Source organism: Leptonotus elevatus, chromosome 15 (assembly GCF_054856555.1).
Source record: "Leptonotus elevatus isolate MCC_2025b chromosome 15, RoL_Lele_1.0, whole genome shotgun sequence".
NCBI classification, from domain to species: Eukaryota; Metazoa; Chordata; class Actinopteri; order Syngnathiformes; family Syngnathidae; genus Leptonotus; species Leptonotus elevatus.
The window spans coordinates 6,147,358-6,171,271 of NC_141253.1; the positions used below are offsets into that span (position 1 = coordinate 6,147,358).

The window sequence follows — 23,914 nt, forward strand, 5'->3', positions numbered from 1 at the left end:
CACACAACCAAAACAAATGGAATTTTGAATTGTGTTGAAAAACATGAGACGCTCTCTTGGCCTCTGTAGGCAGAGAGTAAATGCCGCAATTACGATTATGATGTTGATGTTATCCAACCGGTTTGAGACGTCATCACGTTTCCGTTTGCTGCACTTGTTTCCTCGTCTGCGTGGCCAGAAAACTGCTGCCTTCAAGGTCTGGGAAGCGGTCGGAATTCTAGGAACCACAGAACTGACGTTTACATAAAAATATACGTTGACATTCCAGGTTGTTTTTGCCTCTAAAAATTGTCATGTGATAATAAACTTGTTTTTGTTGTAAATACTGTTCACTATGTAGAAAGATTGCTGACGGTTTCTATGAATAAATGATCAAAACATTTCCCTATTGCGTTTTTAAAAGAATATATCATTGAAATCCATGTAAATCCTCACAAGTAGGACACCTTGATAGGCAAAACTGAACTTTGGGAATATGCCACGACTAGTACTACCGATGAAGTGCTAGCTATTAACAAGTAGAATTTTATGATGTCACCAGAAGCATGCAATTGTCAACAGTTTTGTCTCACTAGTAACATACACCGTAGTTGTCCTACCAGTATGCAGAAAATCGTGCAGTAGTAGGAAAATGTTGCTAGTAAGACAAAGTCATTCTACTAGTGCAAAGAATCGTAGGCAAAGAACGAAGCAGTCGATGAACCTTTTAGCTTTATCGAAGATATTGAATAGTGAAGTGGCTTGTTCTGAGCATAGAAGTCGACAATATTATGATGAAAGATGAGTTGAAATTGACTAATAGCATGTTGACACCAAGCACATGACAAAACTTAAAAAATAAAAATAAACAAATAACATTAAATAATAGGTAACATGACTTTTAATATGATAAAATATACTGAAAAAGCAACTGACTGTGTGTGACCCTGTGATTTTAAGAGTTTAAATTATATTTATAAATTTATAATAAAGTACAATTTAGGAAAGAACAACTTATACACATTGAATATGCAATCAAATCAATGTGCAAGAGTAAAACTCTACATTATAAATTTTGTTTTAATTTTTTTTTTTTTTATTCTAGCATTCATTTATACATTTCATATGCTGGGGACGCAAATGGCAGCTATTCGATTGAACGGTTCACTTTTTTTTCTTTCTTTTTTTTTTAGTTTGTTACTGTGCAGTGAGATTTTTCCCTATGCAAAATATGTGCCCAGGTAAGGCGTTGCTAGTTTCCCAGGAGACCCTGAAGGCATCACTTCCCAACCTCGTACGCAAGCAGGCTCTCAGCCTCACACGCCCCCTCCCTTTCCTCCCCTGAAGCCCCGCTATCTTTAGCACTGTCGCGGATTACCGTGCACTGTGAGCTGGATCGACTACCTGCTCCATCGCTGCCCCCACTAGCACCGAAGAGAGCTATTCAAAACGAACTACACGGCGACATTAAAACCCACAAAGGATGGGGGAATGACAACAAACTCCCCGTCCGCGGTTCTCCGTTCCCGACAAGACTACCACCTCCACCACCAGCGACGATGCTGCCGCTCTCCAGCCCGCGGAGCGAACGCCAACGCCGGGCCTCGACGCTGCTCCTGGCCGCGGTCGTGCTCTGCGTCTTCCGCGCCGCTGCTAGCCTCCCAGGTAAAATGCGACACACACAGCCACCATTAGCAGAAAAAAATATCCACCATGTGCACTTTAGTCGTCGTGTTTTTTTTAATTTTTATTTTATTTTGGTAAACCAATTTTCCGCGTCGACGTGCGTCATCTGGGGGCATCTTTAATGAACGAGCCTCCTGGCACCTGTCAGCCTGACATTGCTTTGCGTCAAAATGGAGACGTTTAAAACACAAACCAGGAGCACCGAGCGACAATATTAGTGTTAACACGCTTTTCCGCGGTATGTTGTCGACGTAGTCGCCTGCAATTTTGCTTTTGTGCAGGTTGAGTGAGCAGGTGGAAATAGACAACAAGGAAAAAGCCATTTAAAATGTCATCGTTCCATTCCTTGTTAGCATTTCCTTTGGGGTTCACGTTCTACATGATTTTAACATATTTCCAACTCAGTTTTTGTAGGTAAATATCTTGGTCATTACGACAGTGTTTTTCAACATTTATTTAGTCTTGTTATTTTTTTTTAATTGGGGAGAACAAAAATAACAAATTCAGGTCGCACCACCAAATAAAAATGTCAGAAAAATTATGCTGTGCAACAAAGTGAGAGCATCCTAAAGTATCAACATCATTCAGCATGTACACGTTCTCAACCCATGTTACACTGTATTCAGTATATTATTAATGTTTTATTTATCTTATTCAATACAAACAAACCACCTTGGCTTAACATGTAGCTCATACATAGTATTAGCTAGCATACTAGCCTAAATAACAGTAGCAAAAAAAGAGAGATTAAATTATTGTGAAAATGTATGTACAGTATTTTAAAAGTTTGATTTGAGGTAATTATTTTTGAGAGATGAAAACTGATACGGTGGCTCGTCCCCGTAGCTTTCATTTCCCTTTAGAAATGCATGATCAAGTGTTCTTATGGGTCTTTATATTGCGAGCAGTATGCTTCTGTGTCGTAACCGATGACGCTGGGGCAAGATAATCTGCTCTTATTTCAGCACGATAACCATGTGAGAGCAGCAACAGCTGGATAGTCAAACAACGTCGTCTCCGACTGCTCCCTCCCTGCACAGAAAGAACACGTTTTCATCAATGTGAATGGGCGCGATTGTATTTATTCAAAAGCGGGTAGCTGAATTTTTCATGTATTTTCAGCGATTTCATTCAGCAAACGTGACGGCTGCCGTAGGTTATGTGGTAATGCGCAGGAAGGGGGTAATGTCAAATGAGCGCCGTTTTCATGTGGGGAAAAAGGTCATTGTGAAATGCAGTGGTATTATCTGGGGCGCTGATGTGGCAAACTGTGACACGTCATCCACAATCTTGAACCCGTGTTACATAAATGACTGCATTCAGTCAGCAAATTAAACACAAATAAACCTTCACTCAGTCAGTCAATGATCATAGCTAGCATACCAGCCTCACTAACATGCTAGCAGAAAATGGCGTGATATCACACCAAACACTATAAATCAAACTTTGCGCACAATAATGAAGGTAACATTTGGTAACGCTAAAGTAAACTCGGCCTTCCATTGGGAGTAAACGTTGATGGTGTCAACATAAGACTCACAGCGAATGTTCTGGTGATGTGTTTTTATCTCGTCATGTGCCCCCGTGGCAGAATTAGTCATCAGCGCTTTAGTGGTGAATGGGAGACGGGAGCAGTCAGGTGGTACGCCACTTATGCACCGCCGCTTGGGGACACGAAGACCAATGAGTCGATTACTGGCTCCAAATGATTCACTTCTTCTGCAGTTATGTCGATTTTAGTGTACTACGTATGAAAATTGTCTGTGTGGGATGCTTTAATACCAAACATGCACCGCGTGGTCCAAAACAAAATGGGAATTTACAATCACAGTTGTCGTATTAAGCAAGCTGCTTCCTAATTGCGAGTTCATGAAATATCCCCCGATTTGACCCGGAATGTTCCTCGACCAATTTTTGCTACTTGTGTGAACAATTAGGGTTAATTATAAAGTCTCAATTCACTGCCACTGGACCAGCAGCACTTCCCAAATCAGTTTACCGTTAGGGAAAATCTGATCGTTTTCGTGTTACTTACTGTATTCCGTGCAGTTTATTTTTAGATCTATTGTTTTCACACTCTCTGAGCAGCTTTCAAAATTGCACCTATTTTGTGAGGAATTACTGGCAGATCAGTAACCATGCCAAAAGCAACCAGGAAACTCATCAATAGTATTGATCCGCCTCATTGTGCTCTTTGTCGTGGCAATAATAAAAAAAAAAAAATAGGTGGGTGAGCCAAAGATTCTTTTTAATCCCTCTTTCAAACCGCTTCCCACTTCTCTTCCTCACCTTGATTTCGACACATCAAAGTGTGTTGGCCATGAGAAAGTCACGCTCTCAATGATGTCAAAGCGAGTAGCAAGTGCATTGTGCTTCCGGTTTTCCACTGAGAATAAATAAAAAGGTAAACATTTAGGTATTATACTCAATCTCTAGGCTGACATAAATTACCGGTTACAGGATTATTTATTTAAACAGCAAACAAATTGAGACTAGGCCTGCAGTTATCAAATATTTTTATAAAATGATTATTCTAGCAATTCTCCAATACGGGCCTGGTGAGTGACGTGGGTGCCGGCGTTTGTTATGATCTCAGGTTAGCAACTGGCTAACAGTTAGCCAGTCGACAGTCTTTCCCGTTGTTTTTCTAGTACGTTGTTGTGACGTCTGTGCTTCATTTAGCAGAGGGGGGTCGCCCAGTGGCCAATGGGTTGGCGGTTCGAATCCTGGTTAAGAATATCAGCTGCATTAAAATCCAGCGTATTAGGTTTTAAATGTTCATGAAAATAATATTATTGCTAGTCCCCATGACATTATTCACGGTTTGATCATTAACAATGTGGAAAAATATAGGAAAATTGTACAAAAAAAGTTAAATACAACTGATCTGTACTTGGGCAATGATTTCTTACTTTATTTGTGTGCCACTAGAGTGAGTCCAAGTATCACTAATGGTACTAGTACCACTCTCTAAGAATCGCTGGTGTAGATAAAGCGCTATACTGTGTAAGTGTGCTCCACTTAGCATTTACCATTTCAACTTGTTAAACTATGTCAGGGATTTCCCTTCTTTTTTTTGTTTTTTTTTTTGACCACTTCCCACCAACAATGGCAGTGATTGTCTTAGCTACTTAAAATACTTTTGAGTAGCATGCCTGCCAGTGCTGTCATCTCACATCGCACACGTTGAGACAGCCGGTCTATTTTTGACATCACCGCAGATTGCTTTTAAAAAGCAGACCGTGGCTATGGAAAAACATTTGAAACCACAATATCATATATATCAATAAAAGCTGCCTGGCTTCTTTTAATTGGTAGCTCATTAGTAGCAGTAATCCGATAAGCATCAAAAACTGGCAAAAAAACAAGATTCCCTGCAGTGAACTAAATTTTTGCCACACTTGCTTCCTGATGCGATTAATCAATCGATCCATCTTATCAGTCTAGTAATCCATCCCGACACTGATTGGGATACTCTCGGCAAGAAATATATCGCACTGATATTGAATCGTGAGATTCCCGCCCCTGCTCGTGAGAGGCGGCGAGCAAATTAATCAGCTTGTTGCATCATCCGGCCGCCAAAGTAGTGAAAATAGAGAAGAATAAATCAAGGCCACCTACATGCCGCCATTGTATTATAAGCCCTTTGTTCTGTCTGCTGCGGTGGGAGGTGGCGGTTGGGTGTTTGCTGCTGTCGCTTTGCTTCACGCTAATGATAATGACACAGTAATTATCCCCTGTGCAATGGTTACACTTGTCTGACATAATAAGGGGCATGATGGCGCCAGAGCACGTAACAGCAAATCACTCACTTAAATGAATTTTGGGGAGTTTATTTTTTATTTTTACATTCTCCGATTCAATAGCGTTTTTTTTATTTATTTATTTATTTATTTATTTTTACCATTATGTCGTGTTTGTTAACCAGATGTAAAGTCATGCCCATTTCCCACCAAGTGTGTGCGTGCTTTTCATTCGATTCATTGAAGCAGCGTGGGAAAGGAGCGCCTACACAGCAGCCGTGAATCAACGCTGATAAGACACGTACTTTCCAATGAAGGTTGTCACATTTTTTCTGAAACCTTTTATCTGAGAGAGGATGATGCTTTCTGGGGCGATTAGGCAATATTTTCCGCTATGTGGTTCGAGGCCGTGAGGCGTGAAAGAAGCAAATTTTTAGGGTTCAGTCGCGACTGTAGTGACCAAAATCATGAATCATCAATTTCGCCAAATTATTCATTAGGTGTGGCTCAATAAATTTGAATATTATAGAAAATAAGCATTTCATTTAAACTAGTATTATTTCAGTTAAAGAAGTGAAACATTATACGCGTAGAAAAATACATTTCACATTTCTTTACTCAAAAATATTTATTATAGTCCAATTTCTTGAGATGGAAACTTTTTCAAAATTTTGAAAAATTATAATAATCATGAAATATTTTCATGTCATCTTTCTCAATTATGTCTGTTAATCACTTTGGTTTGCGATGGGAGAAGCCTAAAGAACAACTATCTTTTTGAGATGCTAAATATTGTAGTAATGATGATTTAAATTATAAATATTAATACAACAGCCCTCTAACTTAAAAAAATTAAATACAAATCAGCAAAAATCTGCAGATTTTTTTTGTGTGCCTTTTTTTTGGGGTGAGGTGTTTTAATGGGTTCATCACGTAGTTGGGGGGGGGGAAGGATAAATACAAAAATCATATAAAAAAATCAGTCAGGCCCAATTTCATCATAAAACATATTCAAGAAAACAAAATTTTCACCGGTTAACATTTTGTATAAAAATAAATGATACTCCATTAAATCTCACATGTTACAGTATGTATCAGTGGCGTATTAAAGCCTGCGTCTTGCTCAACTGGAAATCGTCTACCCCCCTATCTGAGAAGGACTAATTTAGAGCATTGCAATATTTGTTACTCATTTCGGCTACACCAAATTTCGCTTCCTTCTGTCGAATACCGGCAAAGATATGTTGGATTTGTAGCCGCTCCGAATCTTTTGAGAGCTCGGTGTGGGCCAAAAAGATGACTTCCTTTTCAACTTTGTTGAAGTTGTGACATCATTTTTTTTCCCATAAATATCAATATCATTCAAAGATATATATTTACTTTCGACAAATCTATCACCGGAACTGGATTGTTTTGTTGAAAAACATTCATGCGTGTGGATTGTAGTCATTTCCAAGTGTCAAAAAAAAAAAACATGACAGAAAATGTACTTTCACATCCTCTTTAAAGTTTAGACCTGAAGAAATCCACTCGCTCGCACATAGCAACACCCTTGTTGAAATAATCTTATGAAATTAATTACACAAGACAAACAAGTCTTAAGGACCAATACGTGTATCATAATAATGTATCATCCCCACCCTCAATATTTGCTCCTCTTTTTTCTAAACGTAAACATGAATGTGCTCTTTACATGCGTCATTGGTGCACCCTCAATGTCATATATTATTCCGTTTATAAGGGGTATTATCGCACTCTGTCTTTAAATGCTTATCGTAATGAGCTCCCTGCGGATAATTAAAAGGCGCGTGAGGTTTGCGAGCCGTGCTGCCGCTCCGTGGGAAATAAACGGCGCGTGCACAAATCAAGTGCCGGGGGGTGCCTATGAGAGCGCTTTTCCACTTGATTAGGAATGTGACGCTCACTTCCTGGAAGCCATCGGCGCGTCAGGAAATCAGCACAATAGGAGTATGTACCGCGAGCCAAACTCCTCCTATTTCCCTCGCACGGTCGCATTCCATGCGCCGTCGCTGTACACAACTTGAAGGGACATAATATAGCCGGCACAAAGGCGACCGCCGTGTTGTTGACGAGACTGTTTTTAGTAGAAGGTCTGTTTGCCTTTTTTTAGGTGAAGCCTGGCAACAGCAGCAGATGTAGTCGTTTTTTTTTCTCTCTCATGACAAGATCTCGGGTAGCGAGCGTTGCGTAATGTGTGTTTTTTTTCTTCACACTGTCGTAATCAGTCGGCATGCTGCGGAAAGGCGTCCTTGTTTTTGAGTTTTTTTAATTTGTTTTCCCCCTCAATTTGCTTGACCCCCCCCCCCCCCCCATCCTTTGGAGGACGGCATCGACATTAGTGAAGTGTGAAAGCGTTTCCGCGTACATGCACAGTAATTAATGCGGATTTATTTGGCTGGCCCCCATTGCAGATTTTCGCACTCGCGCGCCTCTTCGCCGCCCTCGTTCTCTCACCATTTTCTCCACCTTACGTCGCCGTAGCGACAGCATAGGCAGTCGCTTCGTTGTTTTTCGCGCACATACGCTTGCTTTGTGTGAAGAAGAATTACCTGCGCACACGTGACTGTAATACGTTCCTCCATATTAATTTCTGGGGGAACTGCTGACTGGCACCGCTGAGATTTGTGCCGCATTATTATAATGTGCAGATGTTGGAGCAAATCCACGTCGATGGATGGTTTGTCACAAGGGGACGTTCCAAGTTCTGGTTAGATTTACTCTAGAGTTCGGTACGGCGCGGAAATGACCTGACTGTAATTTTGTAATGTGCCGTTTACTACATCTAGTATAAAGGCATAATTATAGTCGATATTTGCAGAGCTGAGCACTTCCTATAATCGTCACCCACCTTTTCGCCGAGTGCTTTCCGCATTTTTGGCGAATGCGTTATGACGCCGAGCCTCACAAAAATACACGGACCGTCTGTACTCACCTGTGATCGACGTGAAGCTGCTAGCTGCTGCTAAAATGGCCGATACCGATATTCAGGTCAAATCTAGCGTCCGACTTTGCAATGATTTCAATCGTAGCTAGTTTGCTTTCAAAAGAGCAACTTGGAAGTTTAGCGACGTCCACGCGATGGAAATTCGAGCACGCATCATTCAAAGTGTTTATGTGTTACAGGAACTTGAAAGGCTAGCAACTTTTGACAGTCAGCTGTTTTAAAGCGTTGATGAAGATGCTCCGCTGTTGAATTGATGCTGGATGTTATTGTTTGAGTTGTTGAGTGTTTGTGGTCTGACTGGCCTGAGGGCTAGAAGCTTGTTTTCAGCCTTTTAGTGCTGCCATTGCGGTGGTGAAATGTCTCTTATGACCGGCGGCGCTTGATGCGGTTGTCCTGAGGGCAGGACAGTGATGTCATGGTCATGGACACACAGACTTGGGGGAAACTGCTCTAAAACGAACTTTGAGCTGCTGCCCTTGAGTAAAGGGACAGCACATTCCTTCTTCACACAAGGACCTTTGGGGGGGGGGGGGGAGAAGCTTGAACTTCGGGTGATACCAGAGTGTCCTGGTCATGTTAGTTTCCCAGACGTGAACTGTAACTTTTAACCATTAATAATGCGAGGGACTTATTTTCTGCTTCTCCACCGTCCTCTGGAACCCCTTAGGAAACATTAATTCCCATCATCTGACTTTTACGAGACTTAAAAGACTCACGTTAGGTATTCACCTGGATAGAGAGCACAACATTCAGATCATTCTTCCAAGCTCCTCAACTAGCCCCGTGACACGTTTCCACATGAGTTAATTTGGGGGGTTTCCCTTTGATCCGAATTTAGCCTGTCGTCCCAGCCAAGTTACAATTGAGCTCAGCTTTTCCTGTTTAAGCCTTGATTAGAACACACCCAAAAAAAAATAGCAGCATGAGTCATCCTCGTACTAGATATGACAGACTCAAGAGCATCTGTACTTCATGTTTTTTTTTATGTGGCCGCAATTGTCTTCTCTTTTTTTGGAATTTAAGCGACTCGTCTCTATTTGTACTGACAGCCTTTCTTTAAGAGGTCAAGGCATTGAAAGAAACCAGCAGGAACAAGTCAAGTCAAACCTCTCAGGAGCAGGAAGGAAGCAGCGAGTGATAAAATTAGATGCTCTAATGAGAGGTGGAAGGGATAATAAAGTGATAATGAGGAATACAACATTTTATCATCGTTTACACCCACAAAAGCAGAGCGGGTGAGAGCTGTTGTCATTCGCCGTGCAGCAAACTTTCTATCAGAGAACATTTATCAAGCTTACCCCAGGTGTTAAACCAAAAGCTATAAATATTTTTTCGTCTGTTGTCATTTCACTGCTGACTGCTTGCGCAAGCTAAACAGGTGGCAGAACATTTAAAAGCAAACCAAACAATCCTTAATTGCCGCTCATGCTACGCTAAAGATCGCGTATGCTTTGCGTGTGTCATAAATATGAGGGGTGAAATAAAGTTTCAAATTCATCATTCCTGTTTAGAATGGTAAGATGTTGAGAGCTCGGTGAAATAGAAACAGTCCGTGTTAAATCTTTGTGTGCTTCTTTTGAAGCACAGTAGAAATTATGTTATGAACAACGAATCGGTTCAACCCGCACAACCTGCTTATTTAGGGCTGCCACAAACACTTGTTTTGAGAGTTCGACGACGACTCGTCACCAATAGGAGTCGCGATTAGTCGACAGGAGTTTACTAATGTCTCCGTAATCCATAGTGGATGCGCCGATACGTTAGCGTAATGACACAGATTCCTCTTAAGTTACATCACACACACACACTGTTACCAGTCTGTGCTAATGCTAGCTTAGCTTCCAGACACGGCTGTCCTTATGTCAAAAATGGAATCAGGCAACAGAGGCACAATGTGTTTCCATTTTTAGATTTATCACCGCCCCGTGTGCCACGAAAGGGGAATTTGCATCGCATTATGCAATGCCCCCTAACCTTCGGATTACATTGCTAACACTGGTTAGCCATCATACTGCATTACCCACAGTGCTTCTGTTCACATCACACAAGACCCAGATGACCATTTCTGCTCATGTGTGTCACAGCAAGGCAGACGCTGGACAAATAAAGCTTCATGAAACACTTGTGATACCTTTTGACTCCTCTAGATGGCACTTTTGGTTTAAAGGTATAGTGGAAATGTAACCAATTTCCATTGCATTAGCCTTTATCTTTAAACCATGAGCACCATCTAGAGGATTAAAGAAATATATATAAGTGCTTCAAGAAGCTTCATTTTCTCATCATGACTGCCAGATAGCAGCAGGAAGGAGCAAGCAATTTCGAGAGAGAAATAAATTGTCAAAAAAAGCAAAAACATTATTTTCGACGTTGTCATCTTCCATGACTAGTTGTCTTGGCAGCCCTAAACCTGCTCATAATTATTTATTTATTTTAAATGCATGTAAATGAGCCAGATAAAGGAGAACGGTTGCACTGCTATGGTGAAAACATAAACCTCTTGGCAAAGGTAATAATTGCTTTCAAGCGGATACAAATCAATAGAAGGAAGGGAAGGGCTAATAAAACAAAAGATATCACTCTTGTGTGTTTGCTCCATCTCACCAGCACTCCCCCTCCCGGCACATCTGCTCCTTCAATTTCTCACATCTTCCCTCATATCGCAAGCCATGCTGCCATGGAGGTCACTTGAATCTCTCCTACAGCCATCTCGAGTCATGACTAATACTCTCCGCTTACGTAAATATCAGCCAAGGAGGGAGAACGGGTTGAACTATTACCATACGACACCCAAAACAAACAAAAAAAAGCCACATGGTTCTGACAGAATCACAGATTCAAAACTGAGCATTCATACTCAATTTTCACAACATTTAAACAAATGGCCCAAACAACTGTTTTTATTAAGAGCATTGTACACTGTTTTTGTTGTTTCACTTTTTGTTGTCATTGACACTTGACTCATTTCCATATTTCCCTTAAATTTTTGTCAATGAATAATGACGAAACTCTAGCATATGTGCATTTTTTTTTTCATGAAGCATACTGACTATATAGCACGGATGTGCAATAGTATTTGAGCTGAACCATTCTTGATTAAAAAAAAAAAGACTCTTTTTTTTTCTTACAACAATATAATCTTTCCTTTGCCACAAAACCTCATTTTTAAAGAAACTTTGAGCTTGATCACTTTAAAACCTCTGTTGAACTTCTGACATCAACTTTACTTCCTATGAACACAAAGCCATATTTAATTCATGACAAAACATTTTTTGTGTGTCACTCCGGAAGCATTCTTCTCAAACGTGTGGGGTTTGTGTGTCTCAGCTGGCAGAATGTGCCCTCGCGACATCGACTGTGTCAAAGAGGGACGCCGCATGTGCCAGCCTGGCTCCGCCACCTGTGGCCCCTGCTTCTCCGTGCTGGTGGAGGATGAGATGGGTCGCTGCGTGACCAAAAAGAGATTTCGTCAACATGGTATGTAGACGCATGAATGATATTTGCTTACCTTTTACGTTGATTAATTGATTCCTTTCTGAGCACGTTACAATGGGGCTGAAATGATTAATTGGGTGATTTGATTACTGGGGATGCAACGATATCCAAACATCACCATACGATATTGTGGGGAGGTTGGCGATATTAAAAGATAAAAAAAAAGTTCACATTGAGGTCACATTGTAAAAGAAAAAGAGCTCATACTAAAAAAAAAAAGCATAATATTGTGCTTTTGTGCATAACAGCAATGCATATAAACAACCTATAATCTCTAATGAGACTTAATATTAAGGCACTTACTTGCTAATGCACGCACACATTGAGTTCCTGCACATATTGACTCGTTTCACAAGCATATTACGTTCCCGTTCATCCGACCATTAACGTGGATTGAAAACATAGAAGGGCCAAAACATGCCTTGTATTTTTTTTTAAACTGCACTAAAAAAAAACTAGCTACCAGAGGGTGCTAGAATTGCACAAATGGAAATCAACCTGGCTTTTTTAACAGATGCGTTGCTTTTAATATTGTGACATGACGATGACGAAATTGTGGCAGTTTTAATATCACAATATCACGATATTTCCGTTATCGTTACATCCCTATTGATTACACACACAAAAAGGTTACCACAACACGGCAGGGATCATTTTCCCACAGACTGTAAATGCAGGTGCACGCGCCACAAATACTTTTAAATTCCTGTATACAGTAAATTTCAACAAAATGTCGATTAATCTTTCTTTTCTTTTTTTTTTTTTTAATCTAAATGTAACTTTTCATTTTGAAAATTTTATTTGTATTTTTTTAATAACGAAAACCCCCACATTAGATCAATGCATTTCATGCACAATTAACTTGACCGGTAGCAGGAAACATGATGAGGGAAAGAACACGATTAGCACACGGGCCGGCTGAAATAGCGTCTCTGTCTGGCACGATGTCTGCTACCCCGACTTGTCACCAGACAATAGCTTGACATTTACAGGTCGTGCAGGGCTTTTGCATTTCTGTTATAAAAGTTTTAAGCAAAGAGGCTGTGATGAGCTGCAGTCATTTGTGTTGTCGTCTCAAGCGGGCACACCTTAAGACAAACCTCATTAGTGCTGAAGCTAGACGAGTATACAAAGGCTACTGGCTTACCCTTAAATAAACATTTGTGTGGATCTAGTTTGTCTTCTTGGATATATATATATATATATATATATAATTTTTTTTATGCATGCAGTCACACAACAACCTAGGCAAAACTTAGCCACCAAGGGGTCTAAAAAAAAGTCAAGATGTATCTCTATCCTTGACATCAATTACTACTTTCCTTTTCAGCCGGGGCTTCGGTTGGCATCTTAAGGCGTCCCAGAAAGCACAAAATGGCGATCTGGTGAATTTATGAGTAGTGAACTGGCATTAAAAAAAAATGTTTTTAGCCAAGCTAAATGTAAAAGTTAGTTTTATTTCTTCGTTGCTATCTCTTGTGTATGTTCTTGCACACATCTCTGTTCCTTTCAGCCAAGCTCCCTCCCGTTCGATCGTCTATTGATTTTGGCCTCGCCCCCTGCTTGCTTATCCATCTTGGCTTGATGGCTTTATTCCCTCTGTCTGTCACTGTCTCCTGTATCTCCCGCAATTGTCTCTTCGCCGCTCTCTGCATCCCCGTGACGCCGCTCGCTCGGCCTCTATCGCCCATCATCATCCGTGTTTCTGACAAATATGGCGCAGTGTGATGTGATCCTCTCGGGGATTTATTTATTTATTTATTTTTTTAAATCTGGCCCTGCCCCTGCTGCTGCTGCTGCTGCTGCAACAAACACGTGCACCGCCCCCACACTCTGGCGACTTAAATCGCTTCGCTGTCGTAGATCTGGCTTTCACGCGATTAAACGTAATGTCATTTTAGAGAAGATCCACTCCGCAAAAAAACAAATTTTTCTCACATTGGGCATAAATTGCATAAATTGAAACGTGTCACCTATCACTGTGTGTGTGTGTTTCTCATAGAAGGCGTGTGTGTGTGTGCGTGCTGGAGGATTAATAATTCAGATGGCTCTGCAGCAAGGGAGCATACAGTAGAAACTTGGCTCAAATTATTGGCGGCAACACTACAGACAAATGAACAGGAAATAAATGGGAGGATATACTGTCGATATAAAGTCATGATATAAAAAAGGAGACCAATATTTTTACTTTATTTGGGGTTAATCAGAGGCCCTTTAAATCAGTGGTCCTCAACCCTGGTCCTCGGGGACTGGAATCCAGCCTGTTTTCCATGTCTCACACAGCCAACACAGGTGATTCATATCATCAGCCAATTAATAAGCTCTGGAGAAGCCTGATAATGATCCCCACCTGTGTTGGCTGTGGGAGTACTAATATGTCACTAATATCTAGCCGTGTTATTTATTTTAAAGACAGACCAATATTTTTTGGTGGCCAATATCGATACGGGTGATTAGTGGTCAAGGAGAGGAGACTGATAACCAATATTTGGAGCGTAAAAAAAAAAAATATTGGCATCAAAAACATTTTAACTATAAATTCCAGCTCCTAACTTTGTTGAAATGTTTTTAAACGTGTTTATTGGAAAACTTTTCAAACTTGCGAAATGTAGGAAGTTTTATTTATTTATTTTTATCTCAGACAATATACTTCTTCTTTTTTTTTTTTTTTTATCCTAACAAATGTTCAGGGAGCTCCCAGGGTCATCAGTATGTTAAATGAAAACTTAAAACAAGTAAATACATTTAAAAAAATTCCCCAATTTTTTAATTAGTGAAATGTTAATCTTTCACCTATCCTTAACTTCATTAAAAAAAAAAAAGAAAAAAAAAAGTGTAGAGTTCCCATGATCGGAAGCATTTCTTAAAAAGTTAACTGAAGACTTAAATAAATAGATCCCTGAGGTTAACACAGTTTTAAATTCAGATTATTATTTTTTTTTTTAAGCTTCCCTTCTTGTATCAATAGCTCCAATGCTTTTGTCCATACGTGCCATCTGCTCAGGAGTTCTTCTGTTCTCCATTTTGTTTTCCTACTTTTGCATTCTGTGTGGAACCTCAAACTCAAATGTCACCTTCGTAACCTGAGAAGCAAGTAGGGCACAACAGGTTAACACCGGGAGGTCTGACAGCAGCACTTTATAAAAAAGTAAACCATCGCGTATTTGACATGCAGGAGTGGCCTTCCATCAGCAAACACGCTGTGCATGTCTCCATGCCTCCGAGACATGTTCTTTGGGCGCGCATTGTTCATTCTTCATACACTGTAAAGGTGTATGTGCTCAAGGCAGGTCTGCTTTGCATCACATCATTTGCAGCTGACCACTTATGCCTTTTACTCTTTTATTATTATATATATATTTTTTTAAGCATCCTTCTGCTATGATAAATAATTCACCTGTGGGACAGACATAAATTGTAGTTGCTATGATTGCCATTTTTTTTCTTCTTAATTGCTGCTGAAAAATATTTTCTGAAAATAATAGTAATAATAATTTTCTGCCATCTGAAATCAACATTAAAGTTTCGGAAATAACCTAACACTATATATGTATATATTTTTTTTTAATAAACTGATTTTTTTACGTAGATTAAAGCTAATGCAGAAATTTCCATTTTGAATCGCTACTGCCACCTGTGGCCGAAAGATGGAACCGCACACACCCTTCTTCATATACGCAATGCACACTTGACGTCACATCCACAGACGGAGGGTGGGAAATTCGAACCCAAAGGCTTGCAGGTGTCTCCATCGTGAACAGCTAAGGTGTTAATCTACTAATGAGAAGAGGTTTCAGTCATAAATGGTCAAATAAAAAGGTTATTGTAAAGATATTTGGGGAGAGGGGGGGGGGGTGTTACAAAGAGCAACTTTGAAGAAAATATGTGAGAGTTTATTGAAGATTTCCTGCATGGCCTTATCAGTTGTCACTCCCTTTAATAGAAGCTAATGAAATTAACATACAAGTCTGTGACCTTTTTTGCTTCCTTATCTTCTCCCTCGACCATTTGTCGGCCTTTCATTAAAACGCATTGAAAAGAGCACGTCAATTAGAGATACATCCTCACAGTACTGCCTTTTTCTTCTTCTTCTTCTTGCTGTATTTGAGTACGGCTGCTCTCTTGACTGACCACAAGACGGCAGCAGAGTTCACATATGAAGAACTAAGTGTTCACTGAGGACACACATTTCCTAGCATAGCATTTTTTTTTCTCTTCCAAGAGTTGATTTGTAATTTAACACTTGATAAAGGATTTTTTTTAGAAGACCGATTCCTTGAATTTCTGTAGGCCTACTGATAATCATTTAGATGTTTTCTTGTGTAATAAAATAATATATTTGCTTCATGGTGAATTTAGGTTTTTCTGTAGCTGAACTGTATTATTCTAAAGATTCATCTATCTATTTTCAGTGCCGCTTATCTTCACCTGGGTCATTGATTAAAGGGGGAAAATCTTTAAATGGATCACCACAATAGATATAATATTATTATTATCATTAATAATAATTATAATAATGATAATAGTAGTAGTAATAAGAATAAAAGTTTAGTTATTTGAATTGAACTACTGAGATAAATTAGGCCTTCCACAGTATTCTAATTTATTGAGATGATCTTGTATTTACTTTTCTGCATAATGGTGTATTTTCTCTGTCATTTCCTTCCAAAAATATGTCTTATAGAATTCTAATAACCAATATAATTGGTTTAAAAAGCCACATCCACATCCACAAATGTTTATTTAAAAAAAAATATATATATATTTTTTTTTAATGTAACCACAAAGTAATTTAGAGGTATGTTTATATAAGATTTTTTCTCAATTAAATAAACCAATTTAATGGTTTTTAGTCATATATTTTTACCTTGCTTTGTCAAATATTTACATATTATACACTCCTAAACTCCTAGATTCCTAAAATACACAAAAGATCATTTTGTAAAGAACATTATTGCTGCTTTTCCCTTTCAATGTTATATATATATATATATATATATATATATATATATATACACACACACACATATATATTTGCTACAGCATATGCAGCTTTTGTACATTCATCTTTAAAAAATACAAAAATAACGTTTTGTTTTTTTAAGTAAGTAAGTTTGCCACCCCTGCTCTAGATATACGAGACATTGCCAAGAAGGAAGTAAGAAGTGTGTGTGTGCTGCTGTGTGGGTACATGTACGTAGTTTCATATTGGGGGGGGTTGCAGGTGGAAGTGAGTGGTTTTTGAGTGGGAAAAGATAACAGCACACATGCGTGTCAGTGGCTCTCCTGTTGAGCCGTTTACTGTTTGTTTGTAGTAGCCAACTGCCCCCCCATAGTCCACTTCTCGAGGGGTTACGGGCCATTATCGAGTAAGTGACAAAACTCTCTTACGTGGCCAGAAGTGTGCAGCCCGTGGCCAACTGCACACCTACGCTCAATCGCTAATTTTTTTATGATAATATTTACAAAGTTCGCTTGGTGCTGTTTGCACTTTTCATTTTACAGCTGAAATACTCCAAAAAAAATAAAATCCTATAGGAATGACTTTCTACATTTAGCGTCAGATGTATTTCAAACACAAAGTAAGAATTTTCCCTTTCAATGTTTGCTTCGTTCAGCGCGTGAGAAGAGGAGAGAGCGTTGTGGCCGGATAACTCAAGGTTACTTAAATAAGAGCATATTTGGGTTTTTGTGTGTTTACATGGCCTTTTAAAACCTGAATATTACCTAAATTTGGGTTTTAAAAGAGTTTTTGACTGCATGTCAACGTCCTTCATGACAATGTGCGTGCTTATAATACCCTGAGCATCTGTCATTTCCTGACAGGACCAACCTCCCTACTCAACTAATCTGTCTCCATGTGATTTTTTTTTCTTTTCTTTTTTTTCCGAAGCTTAAGTGGTCTTGAAGAATGATTTAGTATGGGGAAAAAATGGTAGTTTGCATTTGACATCCGATGATGAACCGGAAGCAGATCATTTAATATTTCCCAACCATGCCATACCGCTAGGCAAAAACCTGAAGAGGCTAACGCTGCGTTCCGATCGAGTGAGCTCACCAGCACTGCTGGAGCTCCCAGCCACCTGCTCGGTACAGATGGCCTAACCCGCCTCCACTGACACCTGTCGCGGCGTGCACTAAATGGCAGACTACGGGGGGGGGGGTCGGGTCGGGATGTAACAAAGGCGACGGTGAAAGTGCTGGTTTGTCGTAGCGTACACATTAGCTTAGCCAGATGGTTGACCCTCTGCAGGGGGAGAAAGTGATAATGTAATCATTAATGCCCTGATGCAGATATTGGAGTAGTTTACCGGATAATGGTGCAATGCCCTATTTGAACTTACTATACTTTATTTTATTTTATTTTATTTTATTTTTATGATTCACCGTTCTGCTACATTGAGAATATCATCTATTGCAGGGTGACTTTATAACAGGAACACTTTGATCGCCACCATTAACTCCGCTTTGGGGCCTATTGTCAACGTAGCACATTTACTGAGCCAAGTTTTTTTGCTGATTGCTCCTGCCCCCTGCTGTGCTTCTTCCCCCGGCCACACACACACACACGCATGTATATACTGGGCTCTGGTTGCCCTGGAGACCCGTCCTGTACTGCAGGAATGTGGCTGACTGTCTGGCCTAAAGGGCTGTTAACATCAGTTTCGTATTGTCTCCCGTTTTCCCACCAGTCAACAAACAAATAAGACAAGACCCACTGGCACACGCCTTGTCTTGTTGCTTTTATGAGGTAGGTGAGTGAGTACGTTGTGTAATATAATGTAAAGCGGCAAATAACATACAGTATCTTCTCGCCGGCGGTCACATTCTCTTTAAGTCGTAGACGAGCTTAAAGTCTTACAAGTGCAAAGTCAATGTCGCCTTCGAGCTCAAACTAGCCGTCGAAGCCGTCTCGTGTTTTCCGTTCCTGTGTGGAATTGCCGTCAAGTGTACAGAAAAGACAATAAAGTTACAGATGGGTGTCTTTGCATATCTCAACTTTTATTATAGAGCACTTTCAAGACAATCAGATTGCACAACATATGACCATTTAAAAACGATAGCAAAATTATAAACAATAAAAACATATGTATATTAGTTGGTTTTAAAAGGTAAGTCGGCCCCAAAACATTCTTTATAATATGTTCTATGCTGCCCCACTCACTAAAAACAGTATTCTGCTTAAGCAGCAAAATCCACCTGTTTTTATTAATGTCAGGCTATTTTGCCCTCGACTGGAAATGACAATACAGTTGCTCAGAGCTCACATAACGACCAATTGTGCCTCACCTGTTTTCTGATTTGGTCATGTGACGTTTACAAGCCGAGCCGTGATTGGTCGTTACCTGAGCAACTGTGATGTCATGTTCAGGCAAGTGGCAAAATGGCCGCCCCGTGAGATGAATATTATTATTATTATTTTTTCTTCATAATTCATATTCCACAAATGCAATGTTAATCAAAATAGCGTGTTCAGACTAGTGAGGGCCCTGCAAGCATATTATTGTCAAGAAAATGTTGCGGTTAATTCCCCTTTAAAAAATGGATGCTGAAGCGACAGAAAAAGGCAAAATCCCCTCTGACTTACTTCTCATTTGTCTTTTAGCTAAAGCGCAATTGTATCCAGACTTGGATGAAGAGATCGATTTCATCCACTCATACATTGAAAAACAGGAAGTGTCTGCCATTGAACCCCCAAAGACACATTTGAAACCTCCCGGTAAGAACTTTGCTATCCGTCGACCAAACGGATTCTGTAACATTCTCCCTTCCGCTTAATCCTTAATTATTTTCTGCCATCTCTGTCGCATGTTCCTGTATCACCTTCAGTCGCCGTCTTATCGGCCAGTGGCGGAAGCAAGATAGCCGCGTCCGAACAGGGGCAGTCGGGCCAAGGTCGCTCCTCAGCCCAAACCCGGAACGGCACCTCTGCAGGCTCCGTTCGTGCAAATCTTAGCAACACGTCCACCCCCCAGCCCACCAGAGCGGACGGTCGAGCGGGTCCGCTTATCGAGAACGCTCACAAGGACGACAAGATCATCATCAGTGAGTCATGTGATGTTGTTTAAAACGTGTTTTTTTTTTTTTTTTTTTTGCAAACCAACTTTGTCCAACTAATACAGAAATCAATTAAAGCATGATTAATGAAGTATCCACTAAAAACTCCGTGCAGCTCTGCTTACCTTGAGGCTTTAACGTGATAGTGTTTCTGACAATGTAGTCGGCAGGATCTTCAGCTGGCCTAGCTTCTAAGTAATGGGTGGAGAACCTGATTAACTCATTTACTGCCATAGACGTCATAAATTCATTTTAACTATCTCTATTAGTTTAAAAAATTCCCCACTTTTGTTAGCAAGAGTATGAAAACCTTGATTTTTTTTTAAATATTTAGAACAGATATAAAATTTGGGATTAATCGTGAGATAGCTATTGAAGTCATGCGATTAATTATGATTAAAATCCTGACGCCCCTAATTTCTAATAATCGTTCTTTTTTTTTTTTTTAATAAAATAATTTAATTTTTTATTTATTTATTTGTTATAATCTTTTTTTTTTAAAGAAAAGATTATTAAAAATTAGGGGCATCAGGCGATTACAATTTATAATTGTAATTAATCGCATGACTTCACTAGTTAACTCACGATTAATCACAAATTTTATATCTGTTCTAATACAATAAAAAAATTGAGGTTTTCATAACTTGTTAACAAAAGTGGGAAAATGTTAAACTAATAGAAATAGATAAAGGGAATTGTTGACGTCTATAGCCGTCAATGGCAGTGAATGAGTTAATATATGTCCACTTAAATTTTTTTTATTTTTTTTTCCAACTTGCAGTTGTCATCTCCGTGTTTGTGGTGATCGGCACCATAGCATTGATCCTGGCAACTGTCTGCTACGTCAAGTAAGAAACCACATGAAGACCTGCTTGCACCCATTTCCAATCCCTCGATTGTAAATTTCCAACGCTCCCTCCGCAGGTTGCGCAAAGAATCGCGCCTGGCTCAGAAGGTGGACTATCCCGCCTTCAAGGGAGCAGGTGTGACCGCCGCCACAGGTGCCAGTAAATCGGTAGGTGCCGCGCTCGCGGTTATCGCCCAACTTTCACTTTCTCAACTTGCTTCTGCAAAAACACGCCGCTAGATTTTAATCTGAAGAGTGCGGCTTTTGTTTTGAGTGTTGTCACATCACACTTCCTCCTTCTTGTTGGCAGATTGGGGATACAAGTCTGGCGCAAAGTGCTCAAATGTACCACTATCAGCACCAAAAACAGCAGATGCTCTCCATTGGAAAGTATGTTGTTGTTGTTGTTGTTGTTGTTGTTGTTGTCGTTTTGCCTCATCTTTAATCATGAATAGTCAACAGCATCCTCTTAACTGTTTTTCTTGTCGTTGTGTTTCTCAGTCACAAACCGGAACAAAAAGTCATTGACCCCGAGGTCACCTCAGATGAAGAAGAGCCAGGAGACTTCACAGTGTACGAGTGTCCTGGACTTGCACCGGTGAGCATGCGCGCACGCACGCACACACACACCCACACACCCCCCCCCCCCCACACACACACACACACACACTTTGACACATGTGATGTAGACAGATTATCCTTCAAGGTCATGCTGATGTTTATAAACTAATCGATTAGCAAATTAATTGACAAGTGTTTTGATTATGGGCAAGTACTGACCTCATTTCAAGATGATCGGTACTCGCTACGATGGCCAATAACAGTATCGGTTGCCTTCTTGTGGCCATTTTACGATTGGGAACTAGTAATGGACAAATGAAGCTTCATGAAGCACTTGTGATATTTTTTTGGACTCCTCTAGATGGCACTCTTGGTTTAAAGATGCAGTCGAAATGTAATACATTTTCATTGCACTAGCCTTTATATTTAAACCAAGGGCACCATCTAGAGGAGTAAAATAAATAAATAAATAAATAGCAGAAGTGCTTCATGAGGCTTCATTTTCTCATCACTAATGGGAACTAAAGGCATACATGATTCTTTAAGTATATGTATAGAAATACAAAAAGATAATAGAAAAATGTATATTAGGCAGGGGTGTCAAAATTGGTGCTTTAATTTTGAGGTAATTTAAAGTTCCTTTAACGCCACAATTTTTTTTAAATGAGCGATTAATGACCGCCCCTTACTTGTACTAATAAAAACTAGCAGAACCACCTTGAAAACTAATTAAAACTAACTAAATGCAAAAACCAAAACTCAAAAGGAGATAAAAACTAACTCGAATGAAAAATTCCCAAACTATAATAACCCTGGCGTGCACCCCCCAGTCGAACTCACACGTGTGCTCTCCTCCACAGACCGGCGAGATGGAGGTGAAAAACCCTCTGTTTGACGACTCCACCATGCATTATCAGGGGAATCAAAAGTGAATGCTGAACACACACACACACACGCACACACGTGCAAACACTCACACTGCATGCAGACAAACGGAGGAAACCCGGCAGAAGACGAGACGATTAAAAAAAAAAAAAAAAAAACAACAACGTATTGTTTCTCGCTTTTGGCCCTTTACTAATTCTTCCCCGCCTTCTCCATGCCTCCCTCCTGCTTTTATGACCCTCGTGTAATGTTGGGTTCTTTGTGGATTTTTAAGTCTTTTAACACAAAGGCCTCCTCCTTGAGTTGTTGCTGTGAGCGTCCTGTCCTCAAATTAAATTTTAAACTCTTTACGTTGCAATTTCTCTCCCACGTCATTTCTGCGGCCGCTTCTCAAGACTGCGAAATACTATAAGCTGGAGAGCGCGAGCGCGCGCGCGCACACACGCACGTTTACAAAAAGCCGAAAAACAGGCGCCCTTCTTGGTTTTGTCATGCGTAGCTTGTGGCTAAACCACATTCTGAGCAGGAAATATTTAACATCCCGTCTCTTGAGATTTTAGCATCGCCGTTCGCTGTTGCCGGTTTCATTTTTGGTCTGCGCATAAAGATTTTAAGAGTTTATAGATATATGACTATATAAATATTTCAAGTACTTGATGATGTCTGTTGCATGGTTTGACCATACCGTGTTTGAATCATGGCAATGCAAAAATCCTGCTGCCTGCCGTTATGTATGCAGCTTGTCGCTGGAGGAGGAATGTAAAGTCCAAGTGACTCTCAAGCATTTGAATGACATTTTCGGGTGGGTAGGAGGGTGTAGTGTTTTTTTTTTTTTTGAATTTATTTATTTTTCTTTTCGGGGGGTGACAGACTATATTAATAGATGTGTCGTTGGTCAATTTCACTATCTTGTGTTGTCCCGCTCTTTCCTCAAAGTCAACCTCCTGCTGCAAAAATGTACATAAAAGAGTGAAAGTGTTCACCTTTTATAGATATTTGTACATGCAGAACAAGGATCGGTAATAAAACTTTTTACCACGTCAATATTACTACTCTCTTTGTTTGACGCATTCCGAAGGTTTTGTGTTCGCCGTAATAATTCTTCAAAAAGATGCTTTAAGCAGTTTATTGCCACTGTCGGTTGAATTAGTGTTAAAGTAATCGGAACAGTACTAACAGGCATATTTTCTTTATCCTCTGCCAAGAATGACTAAGATGAATGCAGCTCACTGAGGTGCAGTGACCGTTTACACCGACAGTAATATTTAATACTTAGTTGATGTCTTGAGGTCTATTTCCTCACGTTGTGGCCAGGTGAGTTTATTTACTTAACTGCAGAAAGTACAAGAAGGCCATTGGGCAGGGGGGATAAATGAATGAATAAATTATTGATATAACATTTGTCAGACAATTTACCTTTCCAAATTTACAATTAATACTTGACTCGCCGAAAGTCACAACAATTTATTTTTTAAATTATTATTCGATATTAAACTAAGGGATTTTTTTTTTTTGCCCGGAATTACTGCACACAGGAAATGCACTGCTTATGTTGCGCACGCCATGGCCTCTAGGGGGCAGTGTGGTGCACACATGCAGATAACAGGTACATCTGGTCGGGGGGGAAAAACCTGAAGAAATTTACGACAAACTCCAGTGGTATTTATTTCAAATGTCAAGTTTATACTTCCACAT

At 39.9% G+C, this 23,914-nt stretch overlaps 1 protein-coding gene across 1 annotated transcript; it reads left to right on the forward strand.

The window, feature by feature from the left end:
- The first annotated feature begins 1,294 nt into the window (after nt 1-1,294).
- Nucleotides 1,295-23,263, forward strand: npdc1a (neural proliferation, differentiation and control, 1a). Its single transcript, XM_086097652.1, has 9 exons — nt 1,295-1,644; nt 11,701-11,850; nt 19,475-19,588; nt 19,699-19,914; nt 20,708-20,774; nt 20,851-20,941; nt 21,084-21,163; nt 21,275-21,371; nt 22,195-23,263. Exons 1-9 carry the CDS (start codon nt 1,539-1,541, stop codon nt 22,264-22,266), a joined length of 993 nt encoding a protein of 330 aa, XP_085953778.1. The 5' UTR covers nt 1,295-1,538; the 3' UTR covers nt 22,267-23,263.
- The last annotated feature ends 651 nt before the right edge of the window (nt 23,264-23,914 follow it).

Bases quoted from the DNA above. Each gene is read 5' to 3' on its own strand.
- npdc1a (XM_086097652.1), top strand. From the start codon at position 1,539: ATGCTGCCGCTCTCCAGCCCGCGGAGCGAACGCCAACGCCGGGCCTCG. The intron at 11,851-19,474 runs GTATGTAGACGC...TTTGTCTTTTAG, and splicing joins AAAGAGATTTCGTCAACATG to CTAAAGCGCAATTGTATCCA. The intron at 21,164-21,274 runs GTATGTTGTTGT...TGTGTTTCTCAG, and splicing joins CAGATGCTCTCCATTGGAAA to TCACAAACCGGAACAAAAAG.